Below are 18,803 nucleotides of genomic sequence, written 5' to 3' on the forward strand. Positions count from 1 at the left end.
TCGCCCCATGAGGGAGATTCATACTTTAATCTTGCACAGCATTTGTCTTCCCAGAAACACGTGATGGAGTCCAGTCATTATTGTGAACTGTTTCAAGAGTAGAGACCATACAATTATGGTCTTTGGAGGTTGGGCCTTTGTGTGTGTGTGGGGGGGGGGGGGAGGTGACACAAACCTAGTAAGACCATAAGGAAACGCTAACAATGGGATCTTTATAAGAAGAGTCATCATGAGAAGACTGAGCAGAGGACTCAGACACATGGCTGCTTCCTGTCTCGTGCCTTGTGATGTTAGTCCTACAGAAGAGTCAATGGCCAGGTGCAGCCCTTTGACCTTGGACCTCACAAGTCATGATCCAAACTAAACCTTGTTTCCTAAGGGCTTAAACTGGTCTGTGGTCTTGTATTACTAGCAACAACAGTGCCCTAAGACAGGTCCATCCATAATTATCTTACACTCTAAAATGTAGAGTAACACTTAGAGAAATTATAAATGATTTGCTTGCAGTCAGGGAACCCATGGACTCTTCTAAGTAAAGGCAGATCCAGTCCAAAGCCCAGTTGCTTTTCTTTAATTAAAAAAAAATTATTTGTATGTATTTTATGCATATGAGTCTTTTTCCTGCATGAGTACTTACAGTGTCCACAGAGGCCATAAGAGCGAGGATGGATCTCCTAAGACTAGAGTCACACACAGATAGTTGTAAGCTGCCACGTAGGTGCTGGGAACTGAATCTAGGTCCTCTGCAAGAGCAGCCATTGCTCTAACTTCTGTCATCTCTCTAGTTCCTCTCCCCAGAAAGGTCAATCGTGACCTCTTTGAGGGCCAACAGAGCACGTATGACCTGCATGCACTGTGCCTTTACCAGTTACCTGGTACAAAGCTGGCTCCGACTCCTTCAGGGTTCTTCCCACATAACTGCCCATGTTTTGAGAAGTTGGTTTTAAGGGAACCACACAGAAAACTGGCAGAGTCCAGCCAGCACATGCACCTTCCTGACAGGGAGGTGGGAAGGCCAGGCTGAGACAGGATGCCTGCCACTCTCTAGTCCGTGCTGACCCTGAAGGTTATAGGCACGTGCCACCACCCTGATCACGCTGGCTGATCTTTTTAGCCAGCGTCTGGGGATGCACCCCACACAACTTTTACCCATCTGGACACCGCTACTGTAGTTTCCTTTCCAAAGCTAGAAAAGATATCCTCGGGATTATTTGTGGGCTGTTTTTATTTTATTTGTTTTGTCCACTGTTTTTTGTTGTTTTGTTTTGTTTTGTTTTTTGTTTTTTTGTTTTTTCAAGACAGGGTTTCTCTGTGTAGCCCTGGCTGTCCTAGAACTCACTATGTAGACCAGGCTGGCCTCGAACTCAGAAATCCGCCTGTCTCTGCCTCCCGAGTGCTGGGATTAAAGGCGTGCGCCACCACGCCTGGCTCCTTGTCCACTGTTTTATTTATCTGTTCTACTCTGGTTTCCTTGTGCACTTCATGTCTGGGTGCCTGGGATCCTTTACCTTTTCCTAAGCCTGTATTTCAGATAGTACCCCCAGCCTCAGCCAATGGAAACAGCGAAGATAAACTGCTTGCTTAGAGAACACGTCTGTGAAATGAATATGGTTCCATTCTGTATGCTCTCTGCTTGGGGATGTGGGACAAAACAGCAGCCTCTGGGATATACTCGTCTCCTGGTGGAAAAGAGGGGTGAGAGCCGTACAAAGCTTTCTGTTGTTCGGAGACAGAATGTCCCTATGTATCTTAGGTTGGCCTCAAGATCACCACTCCTCTTCCGTCAATCTCCTGAGTGCTGGGATTTCATGGGTGAGCCATCACACCAGCTCTCAGACAGCTTTATACAGTTCCTTGAAATGTGTTCCTCCAAATTGCTGTAAGAAATATGTCACTTGGGTGGATCATACATTCCTTTAATCCCAGCACTTGGGTAGAAGAAACAAACAGATCTCTGTGTGAGTTCCAGGCTAGCCAGGTTTACACAGTCAGAGTCTCTCTCAGGATAAACAAACAAACAACAACGACAAAAAAAAAGAAACAAGCCTTGTCCAGTTACATCTTATTACTAAAGCAAGACACATGGCCAAGCCTGGCTCCTGAAGTACAAAAATCTTGAGGAAACACGGGGCCAAGTGCATCTCTTACCTTCATAAGCATCTGCTGTCACTCCCATGTCCCTCCTTCCAGCCTTGGCACTAATTGTGTTCTTCATACTACACAGTTGAGAACATTCTGTTGGCTTCATTAGTTAATTCAAGACCTTATGCAGTTCCCTGTATCCTTGAAAATAACACTATCACCCTCCATTTTGGAGTTCTTCAAATTAAAATTACTTGATTTCCCTATTTAATTTGTAACTTAGCTTACTGTAGATGATGTATCTTTGTTCATAAAGCTGTGCCTGCTTCCCAGGATACCCTATTTGTATAAGTGTTGCTTGCTAACGCTAACTGATGGCATCAAGGAGTGTTCTATTTGTTAGGGAGAGATAATTAGATGAACTCTCATTTTTCAGATTACAACCCAACAGTTGATGAATACATATACCAAGATGTCATTTTCATGATAAAAAGGCAGACTAACACCACCAGCAAGCTGAAACTGAATCAGTGCCAGCCTTTGCCTAAGGCTTGCAAGGCTGGGTGAAGTTCACACCAGGTCTCTCTGAGAGCTTCTGTTTGGTCCCCACCTGCCATAGTAATCAAGTTCTAAAGTCTTATTATGCAGTTTTACCCCTGTCTTAGTCAGGGTTTCTATTCCTGCACAAACATCATGACCAAGAAGCAAGTTGAGGAGGAAAGGGTTTATTCAGCTTACACTTCCATACTGCTGTTGATCACCAAAGGAAGTCAGGACTGGAACTCAAGCAGGTCAGGAAGCAGGAGCTGATGCAGAGGCTATGGAGGGATGTTCCTTACTGGCTTGCTTCCCCTGGTTTGCTCAGCCTACTCTCTTATAGAACCAAGACTACCAGCCCAGAGATGGCACCACCCACTAGGGGACTTCCCCCCTTGATCACCAATTGAGAAAATGCCTTACAGCTGGATCTCGTGGAGGCATTTCCCCAACTGAAGCTCCTTTCTCTGTGATAACTCCAGCCTGTGTCAAGTTGACACAAAACTAGTCAGTACAACCCCTGACCCTACACTTAAGCGTAGTCCCTAGAAAGAGGATAGAGAGTAAGAGGAGCAAAGGCTATCCAGCTTCTCACTGCCTCTGTGGGTATCCTGGGTTCAAAATTGAAATAAGCTTCATGTGTGGGACTATTAGAAACAAGATAGAATCTCTGTGGGAGTTAGGGGTTAGCATTCTCCAGAGGAAACAGAACCAGTAGTGTGTGGTCATCTGTAGAAAGGTATTTTCTATCAGATTGACTCCTGCTTACAGAGGCTGAGAAGTCCTACCAGCCTCTGTCTGCAAGGTGAAGATCTGCTACCTGGTGAACCAGGAATCAGAGTGGAGAGGGTGCTCTGAGCGCCTCTCCCAAGCTAATTGATGACTGTCGTCCCTCTGTCTCTTCCCATCGTCTTCCCAGTATACTTGTCTCTGCAAGTCGATTTTCTCTTTATAAGGACACTAATTACATTGAGTTAGGGTCGACCTTAACGACCTCATTTTAACTTGATTGCCTCTGTAAAGACCTCATTTCCCCTCACAGAGCCACATGCTGAGGACCTGCTAGTAATGTGGGCTCCAATCTGTTTTCAAGAAACACAATCCAAACTGTATTCTGTCAGATCTCAATAGTATCTGGTGCACACACTTGTGCATGATGGACACACTGGCTCATAAACAAACAAACAAACACAAAACAAAAAATGCAAAAAAAAAAAAAAAAAAAAAAAAACCAAAACCAAAAAAAACAAAAAACCCTTTCAAAGGGTTAGAGTTTAGAAGGTGGCAGCTGCCAGTGGATGGTTTAGGGGCTCCCGGGCCCCTGGCTGTTCCACTTAAAAGAGTGAGGCAGACAGCTTGATGGTGGGACATCCAATGAGAGCAGAGAGGCTGTGGAATGATGCACTGGCTGGGTCTTTGATATCTGGTCCCAGATAGTTCACTGAACCAACCTCTCTAACACTGTTTCTTGATCTGAAAAGTACCACCCTTTTTCAGACTGTGGATCAAAGGCACTGAATTTGGAATCTGGATTCTAGCAGGTAGTCCCCTCTGGGGACCCAGTAGTTAGCAGTGCTCTGCTTCTCATCTGAGAGCCAAGTGGTGGTGGCAACTTATATTCAGCCTTCATTGGGGACAGATGCTTCTCCTACAGAGGTGACCTTGAGGGGCCAGGTTATTAGAATTGGCTTTCAAGGAGAATGGCTGGAAAGTCTGCCAATCACGCAAGATGACAAAGAGTTTCAGTTTCACAGACATTGCTTCAACTTGGCGAATATCTGCTTGTTCCACAGTGTCAGGCTTGGTGGGATTTTGCAAGACAAGACCACTCTATGTGACAGTCGAATCTAAGCTGCTGTAACAAAGATACTTGCTAACAAAGATAGCCTTTTCTTCCCCTCTCACCATAATTGTTATTAGTATAATCATCTAAGAGGATGGGAACTCACACCTTGGGGTGGCCTGATTTCTAGAACACCAGAGTCTGAGAAAATGAGGCAGAAAGACTGACAGAGACTAAGACCTGAGAGAAAATGATACTGTGCACAGCCTGGCAACCATCCGCTTTGAGGTTTCAACCATGGCCCATCTATCTCCACTCCCCGAGAGTCGATTGTCTTTAAGTTGGGTTTCTGCCCCTTGTAAACACAAGAGTCTAGATGGGATAAAGTCCATTTTATGTTTGTTTATTTTCCTTCTATACTGTAAGACAAACTATAGGCACAGGAGAGACGGCTTAGCAATTTAAAACATGGGCTGCTTTTATAGAGGATTCAAGTTCAGTTTCCAGCACCCACAACCATTTGTAATTCCAGTTCCAGGAAATCCAATGCTCTTTTCTGGCCTCTGTGGGCACGAGAGACATAAATGGTACATGGACATTCATGAAGGCAAAACACCCATATGCATAATAAAACAGAATAAAATCAAAAGATATCATAGAGCTGGGTGTAGTGGCTCACTAGGGAGGCAGAGACAAGTGGCTCTGTGCAATTTCAAGGCCAACCATGGCTACATAATAAAACCCTGTCTTGAGAGAGAGAGAGAGAGAGAGAGAGAGAGAGAGAGAATAACACCACAGATCACAACAGAAGTCTCAGGAAACAAACAGAGCATTCTAGTAACACGTTGTAGAAACCATGGTCTCACAAACAACATCCTAAATGTCTTTGCTGGCATCACATTGAACAGCTCCCATGGGACATAGTCCACGTTTTCCTCTCAGTATCAGTGAAAGCAGGCCTTCAAGGAACAACGAGAGCATTGAACCATGCCCATCCCAGACTGTCCTGTTCCGAAAATGCTCCCTCAGGGGTCAGGGGCAGAGGTTCTTTTCTTTGTTGGCTCTACCAATCACCCAGCCCCTAGGATGGTTTGCACGGAGCTCTTCATTTGCCCCCCCCCCTCCCCAAGCTGTGCCCAGGTTAATGACCTGGAAAAGCACGCCATCATGCAAACAATTTGCAGAAAGCAGAGGAAACCCTGACCCAGGCGTTTTTTCCCTGCAGAGGAAGTGCTCATGAATCCTGCCTGGTCTGACGACATTTGCATCATTTCTCAAAACTGTGTAATTAAACCCTGTGTAAACAGATGGGCTCATTTGTTTGGTTCTAATAGCTGTAAAATGTGGATATTGTGTATATCGACAATTACAAATATTTATATTTACCAAGAAATATTCTTTCATTAAAAAAATCCTTTATACTGAAGAGGAATTTGGTTTATTTTTTATAGAAGCACACCATGCATTTTTTTTAATTGCTGATTGCTGGGCAGCCTTGGAGGATGGCTTGAAAGAGACCCCTTCTGCACATAGTGTGGGCGCATATTGACACGTAACTCTGTGTCAGTGTCTGCAGACAGACATCAAGCAGATGAACTCACAAGACTGGATTCCCAGAAATTGGGCAGTTCATGTTTAAGAGCCCATGCCAAAAATCCAAAGTGGAGATGTGAGCAAAGATATACATAAATGATACAGAATGCAGGGTTAAGGGTTCCTGGACAGAGGGGAGATATAACACACACACGCACACACACACACACATGCATACACACACACACACATGCATACACACTCACACATAGACCAAGGCATGAGAGTGAGAGGGAGACTTGTTGGAGGAAGGGCTTCAATTGGGGAGGAGACAAGAGAGGACAATGGGGCAATATGATCAAAGTACATTGTGTGTGTGTGTGTGTGTGTGTGTGTGTGTGTGTGTGTGAGAGAGAGAGAGAGAGAGAGAGAGAGAGAGAGAGAGAGAGAGAGAGAACTGTGAAAGAATAAATAAATGTTTCTTTCAGGTCATGCTTTCTGCAAGGGCTTGCAGTTTAGACCATTTCTTCCCCCACAGAATCTCCTCCAATGACAACACCGCTTTATGCTACCCAGGACGAATGGCTGTCGGACACTGAGAGTTTATTCACCGTGACTGACTGAAGAATGAAATTTTACATTTAATTTCATCTTAATTAATTTACATGTAAATAGGAAAAGACACTCGAGGGGTGAACAGTTCCAATGTATTGGGTGCAAGCAAGGCTTGGACTGTGTGCCATCTCTGCTTCTGAAGAGCCTGGAAGGAAGAAAAGCAGAGGACCTTAGTGGGGAGGTCCCAGCCTCTGCAGATACCAGCAGAGTTATAGCAGGATCTGGCATTTTCGTGGGAAACAAAACAAAATGCAAAAGAGGCAACATTCATGTCCTGTTAGAAAAGATGAGCAGAACAACACTTAGTCGACAAATCCAGACATGCTGGGGTTTACATAAAGAAATTGTGCAGGCTTAGATCTAAGGCCATAGTCATTTAAGGGGTAACTTTCCAATCCTGTATCGCAAGGACTCTCACTGTTTTATTCCGTCAGTCTCTCTGCTGAAGACTGCAACACACTCATAGAACTTACTCTCCACACTTAGCCAGTCTTGCTGAAAGGAAAAGCAAGACGTTGTCGAGGCTGAGTAGTCTCCAAGAACATAGAGCTAAGGCGTGGCTGAGCTCGGTTCCCACTTATTGCTGGCAGCCAACTGTAAAGCTCTGAGTTCACCACACAGGAATAGGTCTAGGCTCGAATGGAATGCAAATCCTAAGAAACTGTTCAAGAACACACAGAATCATTTCCAAGTCCTAACAGTGGACACATGGGGCTCGAGTACCACCATCAAGATTCACTAACTTGTCAAAGAAGGGTCAAATTCTTCAAGGCCGTTGTTGGGTTGTATCTCTGCCTGTTGTGTGCAACAGCTTAACAGAACCAATAGGCATACACTTGGCAATACTATCCAGGGTCCCTTCAACAAAATTTGCAAAGGTGCATGTAGTGACAAAGTTAGATGGTTCTGCTGCATCACCAGTGTTGCCTGGAAGATGTTCCCAGTGTACCTACATCAGGCTCCGGGGCCCCCCCGTCCTGGTCAGTAAAGTCCTCACTGCACTTTACTGGATCTTTGTATAGCCATGCTTAGCACTACAAACTACCTGTCCAGTGAAGCTTCCCAGTATTTGTTCTGCTCTGTTTGCTGGGGATTCCTGCAAGGTTTGAGCTCCACTCAAATCCAGCCCCTCTCCCCCAGCTAACTGGGGCAGTGAGGGTAATCTTGCTTACCAACATGGCAGGCAACAATGTCAACTAATTTGTATCCCAATGCATCCAAAAATTGCCTCCTTCGATGCTGAATATGACTAAGACCCAACCTCTCTTGGGAGGCCAGATCTCCTACTTTTAGTGTTGGGAATCTGAGCAGATGGATAATCATAGAAGACTCACAACTGGAAAATTACTGAACAGTTACCAAGAGCACACACTGAGTAAAAGCAGCTACCGAGAACAAGAAAGAACAGAGAGTTGGGTGTATGGTGCTTACCCAAAAGGCACTGATGTGTGGGAAAGACACAAATTTCAATTTGGTGTAACTTTAATTATTTTTTCATTTACTGAACATGAAAGACAGGGTAGGGAGAATATGAGTGCAGAACATTTTTCTGGTCTGTGTTGTCTGAACGTCTTAATTAGACCTCACTTCCATCTCAGCAGAGCAAGAAGATGGGCCTGGATTCTAGTGCAGGATCAGGTCTGGAGAGGCAGCTGGGTTGGTAGAGTGCTCTCCTAGCCCTAGCGTGAGTGAAGTCCCCGGTTTGATTTTCAATGTGGTGTACACTGGCTGTGATGGGCACACCTGTGCTTCCAGCACTCAGTGGTAGAGGCAGGAAGGTCAGAAGGTCAAGATCATCCCTGGCTATGTAGTGGGTTCAAGGCCAACCTGAATACCAGCTCTTGTTTGAGGAAATAAAAAGGACGAATTATAGCAACATTGGCACTTGCTATCCTTAATTGTCTGACTTCCTTGTTCTGAGCTCTGTGTCTCAGAGAAAGGTGCTGGCTACGGATACTGACCAACACATGGGTGTCAGAGGCTAGCTTAGTGAGTGTTCTTGTTCGTTAGGGTGGCAGATTCTACCGCTGAATTTAATCTCTTTAAAATGTATATGCAGCCTTTTGGTCTAAATTTATGAGTATCACTGTACAGTTAGACTTTAGAGTTCAACCTCTCTACCCTTCCTCCCTTTTTACTTGGCTGTCCTTCCTTGTCCCTGTCTACTCTGATCACAGCAATGCTCACAGCATTAACCAGTTAGCTTAATTCCTAATTGCCTCCTATGTGTGTGCCTCCACATCTGGCGGCACTATGTGCACATACATAATACTTTAACTTTCATTTATTTATTTATTTATTTATTTATAACACAAATATGTTTATTTACATTGAGACAGAGTCACATATATCTCAGACTGGTCTCAAACTCACTATATAGCTAAGCTCGAGCTTCTGATTCTTCTGCCTCCTTTTCCCAAATGCTGACATTACAGGTGTGCCCCAGGATTTCCGGATTTTATTCAGTGCAGAGGACTGAACTTGGCGTTTTTGGGCAGGGTGAGCAAGTCATCTCTGAACTTAGAGCTACATATCTAGTTCTCCCAAACACATTCTGCATCTGGCTTATCTCAAGCTGTTATAAAAATCTCCAATATCCACCTGACTCTAGTCCATTTCAACAGCTACAAAGCATTGCATGCTAATGATCTAATGTTCATATGTGTATATTTATTTCACTTTGTCAGCTGAGCCATAAAACCAAAATTAGCTGCATTGGACAGTATTGCTAAGCCTAGTGTTGCTAGCTGAAGGGATGATATGGTGGATTTTTTTAAAAGGAGGATGCTCACTGGTTTTGTTTCTATTGTTACAAGTGACTCTTGGGATTCTCCCATACACACACTGGGAAAGTATGGCAAGGGACTTCAGATGTCCTTGAAGGTCCTTTACAGTTTGTTCTAAACTCCCCTGCTTCTGTGGCCAGCACCTACTGGCCCACATGCTGCTGCAGTGATGTGGGATTCCTCATTATTGCAGACTTGGGAGTCAAGGTCTCTGAATCTGCAACACAGAGTCCTCAGTGTGGACTCTGCTGGGATGATGTAAAGAAGGAGACTCGCTCTGATCTGTCTGTGTCCTTTGACTCCAGTGATCTAAATGGGAACTGGACCAACTGTGAGGCTGAGGCTGAGTATTAAGTTCCAAGCTTCTGCACTGTGCACTGCATTTTACCTTAGTATAAACAAAGGTACTTCTCGACATATTCCTAGCAGCCTCAGTGTTTGGGCACATTTTACTAAAAAATTAAAAAAAATAAAGGTAAACTCTTGATTGTTTTATTGGCTAAGGAGAAAAAATGGGTTCACACTAGCTATCTTTTTGGAAAGTTGTCTGCTCTTTGTATCCACCTACTCATATTGTGCCTTCTGAACCAGGCACAGAGATCTGCTGTTTTTCCTAAATCTCCGAGTCTTCAAGTATACTGTCCATCTAGACAGAGTAGTAGCAATATCCGAATCCTCAGCACACCAGGTAGCCAGCTTCAATCCATTCACTTCATGTGCACATTCTCATTTATCTTCAGGTCCCTCTCCACCTCTGGTTAATTCTTCATTTAACAAATGGAAAATGTCCCTCAAGGTCAGGGAACCAGGAGGCAGTGCGGTCTGTCTGCAGAACTTAGATCCTTAACACAACACAACACTACAGCGGCAATAGGCAGCAGTAGACAGTTGGAGAAAATACTGCATGGCTTCTTGACTGTCAAGCAATGTCACCTGAAACTCACATGGTGCCTTCACATCCATCATCCGTAGAGGTAAGTGCTGGCATAGCCATATAAACATCAACTAAACAAAGACACGCAGTTCACACAACATTTCATTTCTTCTGTGTGGTATGGGGTAGACTGGAATCCACACAGATTTGGCTCCAATCCCAGCTCTGCCTGCCGACCCTGCGCAAGTTCCTTGGCGTTTTTGATGAATCACACTGCTGTTCTTCCTTGCACCAAAATCCTGAGGACCAGAGAAGGCTGAGGCCACTAGCTCTGGGTGAATAGTAGTGTAAAACACCCTTTCCTTTCCCGCCTTAATTCCTTTTGGGGAGAAAGAGGGCAGGGACTTGGCTTAGCATGGCTGTCCTCTGGGTACTCTCAGCTTGAGTTCCAGCTGCCTTTTGCGTCTTGGCACAAACATCAGCTTCAGAGCTATAGCCAGACAGTTCTTTTTCCACTAGGCTGCCCCAACCGGGTGGTGGACACGGTCTTCTTCGCAAACAGCTATTTATTTGCTTATCTTCAAGGAAGGAGGGGAGAGGGGCAAGTGATAGAGGACAAAATCAATTACTATTTTTCATCTTTGACAAAGTAATTAAGGCCATAGCGACTGGCTAATTCCGACCGAATGGCTGCGCACGGATGGATGCGGATTTACAGCCTCCTTGGCTGCGGTGCGCACCGGCCCAGATTATCACTCTGAACAGGCGGCAGAAGAGGCAGGAGGTGGAGGCTTATGTGGGGGTGGGTGACAGACTTTTCACTCCGCCCATTTCTGCTTTTTAATTAATTAATTAATTAATTAATTAATTAATTTTATTTGGATCTGCAGCACCATCCTTTGATTCTCGCAGGCGTTGACACACAACTGGACTCCAGATGATGCCCCCCTCCCCCAGTGCCAGGTCCCTGCTTCACTGTAGGGGGGAGGAGGAGGGAGGTGTTGCTCTTTTGGTCACTATCCTGTTGGAGCGACTCCTCTCGGTGTCTGGTCCCTGAACTGTCCCTCCACTCTATCGGCAGCCCCTCCTTTCTGGAATCTTGCGGCTGGAGGAGGGGGGGTTCTTTGTGGAGCTTGAACTGGCGCCTACTCGTCACCCGCCTCTGCAGGACCTTATTAGCCCCATGCTAACTCAAATGCGCACTTGAGCAGGCGACACGTCAGATCTGAGGCTGAGCGGGGGCGTTGGGCATCACTCACGGTCAGCAACGAAGTGGGGGTGGAGGGTAGCGGGAAGTAGCCCTGCACGACTCGGCCACCTCAGTACATTCCCTCCTTACTGGCCAGGCTCTTTTGCACACTCCACCGACTCCCGCGTCAAGTCTGGCAGGGGCTGCTCAGATGCAAATTTGGAGACTAGCCACAAGCTTTGAAGTCGTGACTATTTGCTGTCAAAGTGGCCTCTGGACCTCAGAGCCAGACCTGAATCTTAACTAGAAGCGGGTCTCATGACTCCATTGAAGCCACTCCCGGACATTGCACTTTCTTGGGATTTGAGGATATTACAGGACTGTCAACCCTACCGGCTTTCAGAGCCTTTTTCAGTCAGAGTACCCCAGGGTCCCACTCATCCCCTTATTCCTCCTCTGAGTCCTTCCCCATTTCTCGGTTGCCTAGAGTGGTGACTGGTGCAGGCAACGGGCTGTGGAGGAGCTAGTAACTTCAAAATAGACCCTGACCTTAGCGTTCACAGCATAAACACTGGAATAATTTCCGAAAGGCTGTTGGCAAACTTAAACGTAATAATTTCGTGGAAGCGTTGCAGATGGCCTAATAGTAAAAGCTCAGTAAATGTCAGTAAAAGGCTATCTGGAACCCGAAAGACACTGGGAGGACAAGGCTCCTCTGGCTGCCTACTCGCCCCCATCCCCCGCTGCCATCCCCAATCCCAAATAGTGCAGACCCAGAATCCAGGTGGCTATCCTGGGAGAGCCAGGCTCACAGAGGCATCTACCACTCTTGGAGTCTTGGAAGGGTGAGGGAGGAGACCCGAGTGGAGCAGCAATGCCCCCGGCATCCACCGCAATCTGCCACCGCAGCCTGCGCCCTCGGCCGCTGCCGCGGCTTTGTCCTGGCTCCGCAGGGAGACAGCCCAGTCGAGTGCGACGGCACGGACCCGGAGGCGGTGGGCCCCGTTGCGCGCTCAGCGCTTTCCAAGCTTCCCGTTCCAGAGGCCACGGTTCCCTAGCTAGGCTGTCAAGACAAGAGAGAGGGGAGGCATATTGCTGCAAATCCCCTTCTAGTTTTCAAATGACACCTTTGCAAAGGGCTTTTCCCTTTTGTGATCGTGGTTGCTGCCTTGTACCTCGGGTAAAGTTCATAGTCCACCTGGCCACTTCAGACCTGGGCGGGAGCCCGCAGTCTCTTCTTAGGGTTTCCCAGAGAGCCAGCCCTGCCCTGGGTTGCGGGGTGGGGGTGGGGGTGGGGATCCTCGTTTCAGGTAAAACTGCATTCTCCAATCAGGCCTTATTTTAAAAGGATTTTTGTTTGGAGGACCACGGAGAAAGGGTGGGTTTTACATGGCTGGAGGACTAAGTCAGTATTTAAAAATAAATAAATAAATAAATAAATAAATCCAGAAGAGCCTAAAACGTACAACGAGAAACAGGATTAGCAGAGACAAACAGGGATGAGAAAAGTGCATTTAATAGTTTAAACGAAAACTCGGGGTCTTTCCTTAGATTGACTTTCTGGAAAGGCTGGGATGTAGGGATCTGAACACCACACACTGACCAGCCAGGTGCGCCCTGACCAAATACAGGGCTCTACCCTGGAACAGGCATAGAAGATCTGGCTGGATACCCGAGACAGGCCTGGCATTCTTTGGGGGGAGGGGATACTTTTGAATCGGACAGAGATTCAGGGAGAGCGCAAGCAAATTTGATGGGAGAGGGAGACTGATTTGACCCCCCCCCCTCCCTCACTTTAATCCAATCTGTTTGGTTGGCGGCTGCGCCTTGCCTTGGAGTCTTGGGCGCAGTGGGACGTGTCTCTCCCATGTTTCCCTTAATTAGGAGGTGGCAAACTTTTCTCGTTCCCTCCCACCGGCTTTGGTTTAGTAATCAGACCCACATGAGTCACGCCAAACACGCAGCCCCCTCCTACCGGAGTGACAACAAGACAGCGTACTCCAGGCTGTTGTCCCTTTAAAATCCGAATCCAAAGGGGTAATGATTTATCAAACGTGTATTATCAGGAAGATGTCAAACGAAGGGCACCTTGCTTCCCACTGACGCAAACCCAGCCTTTCCCGGGGAGATATAGAAAGCGCCTCTTGTTCCAGGGCCAAACCTAGATCAGTAGAGGATTTTACTCTACGGTTCAATCTGTTGTCCGCATCAGACATGGTGAGTGCTTGCTTTTATTCTCTAAAGAAAGGTGGAAGTGGGGATAAGGATGGCTGGCTCGTTTGGGGTATTTCTTTTTGGAAATATCTGCAATAGGTGAGAGGCAGAGAACCATTTTCGAAGGCTCAAGTTCAGGTATTCGTACTTGGGAGCCTTGCCGGAGGGCAGAGGAGGTTTCCCTAGATGGTAAAGCTGCTCTTAAACCCGGTCTTAGGTACTGTCCGTGGTACTGAAAGTCAAGATTCCTTTAACCGCGAGTCGCTCTGGGTCTTAGGGACAACTGAGAACGCAGACTGGAGTCCAGGCATTGGGTTTGGTGCACGTAAACTCGGTTTGTGCGTTTGTGAAGCGGGTTAGAGCAGAGATTTTCGGTTGATGAGAAGGTAGTTTGATTGGTTTTACAGTGAAGTAATTATACTATCTTGGAACTCTGAAAGGTAACACTAGCACGCGGAAGCCGAAGGGAAACCCACTTCTGGCAAGTCTTTAAAATTCAATAGGGAGAAAGCTAATGAAAATTATTGGTGAGTTTTGGTCCTCAGTCAAGAGTTGGGAGGGAAAGAATATTATATTACTGGAAATGGACAGCAAAATAAAAATAAAAAATTGGCAAGATCCGTATACATTGGAGGGGTCTGGAATCAAGTGGAGAGAATGTAAGGGTCAAAGCCAGCTACTATGCGTTTCCCATCTAGTTTATTGTTTTAGTGGTGGGCTGTTTGTTGGTAGTAATATTTTGATTTTAAAAAAAACAAAAAACAAAAAACCTTTAGCCTTGACTTTGCATCTTGGGTGACCAAGGTAGGCTGAATGCTGGAGTTTGAATTTACCCGTGTGGCTTCCAGCCTTGGCCTACCCCAGAGCATGTTTTGTGATCACAGCTTGTCTATGGGGGGAAAAAAAGGCAATGTGCATTGTTGAATGACAAAGGAAATGGGGCGGAAAATTAAAGAATCTTTCTCCACAATGGTGAAGGGGATGTGGTACCCACAGCCTTGATTTGAAATCCACAGAGGGCAGGGAGCTCCTGGCTGTAGGGTTATTTCTATATTGCCCGCCTCTTTCCCCCTGTCAAAACCCACTCATTCTTCGGTCTTAGTTCCTCCTCCACTTGGGAGAAAATATTAGCTTCTTCATGTCCCAGGATTACAGACGTGTCTGGCGAGTGGAGAAACACCGGTTCCGTTTGCTACCCTGTCTATTTTGTGCCTGGACCTGGAATGTGTGCATCTGTGTATGCAGACCCATATATTTTATTTTTAATGCTGCCGTGACTTTTTGTTTGTTTGTTTTGCACGAACTTGACATTGTGTTTGCAGGATTGCAGTGCTCCCAAGGAAATGAATAAACAGCCAGCCAACATCTTGGAGGCAGCGGTGCCAGGCCACCGGGATAGTCCTCGTGCACCTAGGACCAGCCCTGAACAGGATCTTCCTGCTGAGGCCCCCACGGCCACTGTCCAGCCGCCACGTGTGCCCAGGTCGGCTTCCACCGGCGCCCAAACTTTCCAGTCTGCGGATGCGAGAGCCTGCGAGGCCCAGCAGTCCGGAGTAGGGTTTTGTAATCTCAGCAGCCCCCGGGCACAAGCGACCTCCGCGGCCCTCCGGGACTTAAGCGAAGGGCACAGCGCACAGGCCAATCCCCCTTCCGGGCCCGCCGGGGCTGGCAACGCTCTGCACTGCAAGATTCCAGCTCTGCGTGGCCCGGAGGAGGACGCGAACGTGAGTGTGGGCAAGGGCACGCTGGAGCACAACAATACCCCAGCCGTGGGCTGGGTGAATATGAGCCAGAGCACAGTAGTGTTGGGAACCGATGGCATCGCGTCGGTGCTCCCGGGCAGCGTGGCCACCACTACCATACCGGTAAGCAGGTCACAAGCGGCCCCGCTGCCTGCTGCTCACCAACCGCGCGTGAAGGGGAGCTGGGCCCTGGCGGGTGCACGTATGCTGATGTTGAAACGGGTTGGCAATGCCAGGTGGTGGATGCTGGAGGCAGCTTTGGGGCTTCGGAAGCTCGCACTGCTGGGGGCGGGGAAGGGGGCTCAGGTCCTCAGTTAAGGTTTGGGGTGTGTGTGTGTGCAGCGATCGAGCCAGCAAGGTTTGGACTTGCTCTTCCCAGCCTCAGCTGTAGAACCGGTGCAGATCCGTTAAAAAAAAAAAAAAAAAAAAAAAAAAAAAAAAAAAAAGCAGATAGATTCTGCATCTTGCAACAGACGCAAGAGTCTCCATCCTATCAATGTCTGAGTCTTTTTCGGTTCTTTAAAAAGAAAAACTACAATAGAAAAGGAAGCCTGCGGTGGTATGGGAGGGGGATATAGCTTATTCTGAGAGCTCTCCCCATGTGAGTCTACCCCAGAACTACCCCAGAACTCTCAATGAGGCGCTGCTGAAGTTAAATTTAAGCATCAGGGTCTCTTAATCTGGCCTCTTCTAAATCCCAGAATGTAGTTTCTTTTTTCATTCCCCTAACATAAGCCCTCTCCCTTGTATACGGTTTGGTTCGGTTCGGTTCAGGCCCTTCCCAGTTGGGTATCCCCTTAACCGGAGATAGGAAAAACGTACAGAGTGAACCCTGATCACTGGACCAGGGATAAAGACCATTTTTTCCTCCTTAAAGCCTTTTGTTCCATTTCACCCCAGTGATTTCTCTCCCTTCTCTGCCCCCCCCCACTGTCCCCCACCCCCTACCCCGTTGTTTCAGGTATTCTTTCCTTTCCTTGGCCTGTCCCTCCTTTAGCTCCCCTTTAACCCTGCAGTCAGGGGTTAGGTGTGTGGCCAGAGCTCAAAGGCTGGGGGGTGGGGGTGGGGGTCGGGGCAGATGGAACATCACCACAAGCAATGTGGGGTTTATAGACCTGTCTCTCCTCATCTGGAGCCCCACCCCCACTCGCATAGTAGGAACTCAGCCACCCAGTCATCGGGGTAACTAGAAATAACCTTGCATTTACATGTTTCTTTGCTTTGGAATTTCTTTCTAGAACACTGTTCTGCATATATTAGATGCTTTTAATGTCATGTGCCCACCAGTGGAGTAGAAACTATGTTTCCCACACCTCCCTTTACCTCTGCACTGCGACAAAAAGAGCTGGGACTCCCTTACTCTGTCAGCTGTGTTGGGGGTGGGGCTAGGGGTGGAGCCCTGTGTGTGTGGGGGGGGGTGGGGGTGGGGGTGGGGGGGAGGAACAGCAATGGGGTTGAGTAAGGGCTGCCAGGCCTGAGAGTACCAATGTTTCAGCCCCTTCTGACAATCACTCTGCCCTTCTTCTCTCTTGACCATCACTGCTTCATCCTCCATGACCTGAAGAATCATGAAGTACTCCATGCTGTCATTTGATAGGTGAAGGGTGACTGGGGAGCAGGGTGCCCCAATGTCTGGTTGTCAGGAGCAGAGTTCACATAAGGTGCCTTTCCCATTCATTTTTCTGAGGCTTTCTAGAATCAAGTCCATGTGAGCTTGGAGACAGAAGGCTAGAGATTCACAGACTATGTAAGTTGGCAGATGCCCCAGAGACAATTATTCAGTCCTCCCTCCCCCATTGTCCAGATGTGGACAGAGGCTGAGCCCAAGCAGTGCACAGGGAGTTCCCCTGGTTAGTAGCAAGATCTAGATCAGAAGTCATGGTTTTGGCTGTTCTGTTTCTTACCACGTTAGTCTTCTCCTATTCTTTCTCTTGTGTCAACTCCAATTCTCCATCCTGCCTGTTTCCCTCGCTCCAGGGCTGAAGGATGCACCTTTTAAAATTAGCTGACTGGGCAGGTTTTGCCTGCAAGTTTTGGCAGAGAAATGTGAGGCAGGGGCTCTGGCTGGCTGGAAGCATTACAATTCTTATTTCTGCCACACGTTTTGAAGAAAGGACTGAAGAAGGGGTGTGCATCGAGGGGTTTTATGGGGTGGGGGAAGGAATTGGTTCGGAACCTGCTTGCTGGGAACTTCAGGCATGATACTGGGAGTCTGCTTGCTAAATGAACTCCTGGCGACAGGTTGGGTATGAAGGGACGGTTATGCTTGGGGAAGGCTGCTTGCTGGTGTGCCCTGACTCTAGGATTTAGGAAACCGGGTCAGAGGTCTGATTAAAGAGGCCCTTTAGAATAAGATTGGGGGGGGGGGGCTGCTTGCTGAAGACTCAGTGCAGGGGTGAGGGGTAAGGGCTCTGCTCGTAGATGCATCCTTTCTTCAGATTTGGGATCTTGCTTGCCGATGCATCCTATGCGGGGAAACTGGGGACCTGCTTGCGGGGGAAGGACCCTCAGCTGTTGCGGGGAGGGCTGAATGGGGCCTGCTGAGGACCTACCTGGGTCTGCTATCCGACAATGTGCTTTTCCGCCCTCAGGAGGACGAGCAAGGGGATGAGAATAAGGCCCGAGGGAACTGGTCCAGCAAACTGGACTTCATCCTGTCCATGGTGGGGTACGCAGTGGGGCTGGGCAATGTTTGGAGGTTTCCCTACCTGGCCTTCCAGAACGGGGGAGGTACGGCTTTTCAGCTCTTTCCGCCTGCGGAGGGGGCGGGCACTGGAGGGGTGGGGCGGGTGCATCTGAAGACCTTAAACAGAGGTTGGGAGGGAAGATTGGGGCAACCTGGTCCTCTGAAGGCCAGACTGCAGGAGCGAATGGAACCCGCTGGATTTCAGAATGGACACGGGATCAGCTGAGGTGTAGGCCTCACTCACTAGAGATCTCTACTGGCCCAGACCGGGGAGGGTCCCCAGGCAAGTGTACACCGAAGCAGAGGTGTTTGAATTCAAGTTAAACACCGATTAGTCAGGAAGTGAGTACTCCCTTGTAGGAAATGCACTCTAGAGCCCGAAGCCCTGCTGTCCTGAAGGTCAAAAGGTGTCTGGTTGTAACTGGGAAATGCGGAGCCTCCTCCTCATTTGGAGACTGCGAAAGAACAACCTTGACAGAATGCAGGGTGCAAGAGAGCAGTGGGGAGCTTGGGGTGTACCTTCTTCCTGGGTAATCTCTCAGGAGTACCCCACCCTAACACTCCCTTTCTTGGGAAAAGGCAGGAGATATTTTGGTTTTAGTTATATCATTTAGCAAAGATGAATCTACTTCCGTGTGTCCTCACTGTGTGAAAGATACTGCCTGTGAAAGAAGAGTGGAGATGCCAAGGAGCATGGATTAGAACTCACTGGATCTTGGACGTACCCACCAGGAAGGGACCCTATAAAGCCAGGGTCCCTTG

At 47.7% G+C, this 18,803-nt stretch overlaps 1 protein-coding gene across 7 annotated transcripts in view; it reads left to right on the plus strand.

Moving 5' to 3' along the window:
• Positions 1–10,218: 10,218 nt before the first annotated feature.
• Slc6a5 (solute carrier family 6 (neurotransmitter transporter, glycine), member 5) overlaps positions 10,219–18,803 on the plus strand; it is a 56,881-nt gene continuing 48,296 nt past the window's right edge. Inside the window, exons 1-3 of one of the 7 annotated variants that reach the window (XM_006540546.4) lie at positions 10,219–10,310; positions 14,936–15,478; positions 17,947–18,085. In XM_006540546.4, coding sequence (XP_006540609.1) covers positions 10,263–10,310; positions 14,936–15,478; positions 17,947–18,085 — 730 coding nt within the window. In that variant the 5' untranslated portion in view covers positions 10,219–10,262. Of the gene's footprint in view, positions 10,311–13,266; positions 13,617–13,875; positions 14,141–14,444; positions 14,851–14,934; positions 15,479–16,803; positions 17,483–17,946; positions 18,086–18,803 lie in introns of those variants that run through there. The other 6 variants (NM_001146013.1, XM_006540547.2, XM_006540545.4 and 3 more) reach the window with 6 other exon arrangements.

This window comes from Mus musculus, chromosome 7 (genome assembly GCF_000001635.26).
Source record: "Mus musculus strain C57BL/6J chromosome 7, GRCm38.p6 C57BL/6J".
Classification (NCBI taxonomy): domain Eukaryota; kingdom Metazoa; phylum Chordata; class Mammalia; order Rodentia; family Muridae; genus Mus; species Mus musculus.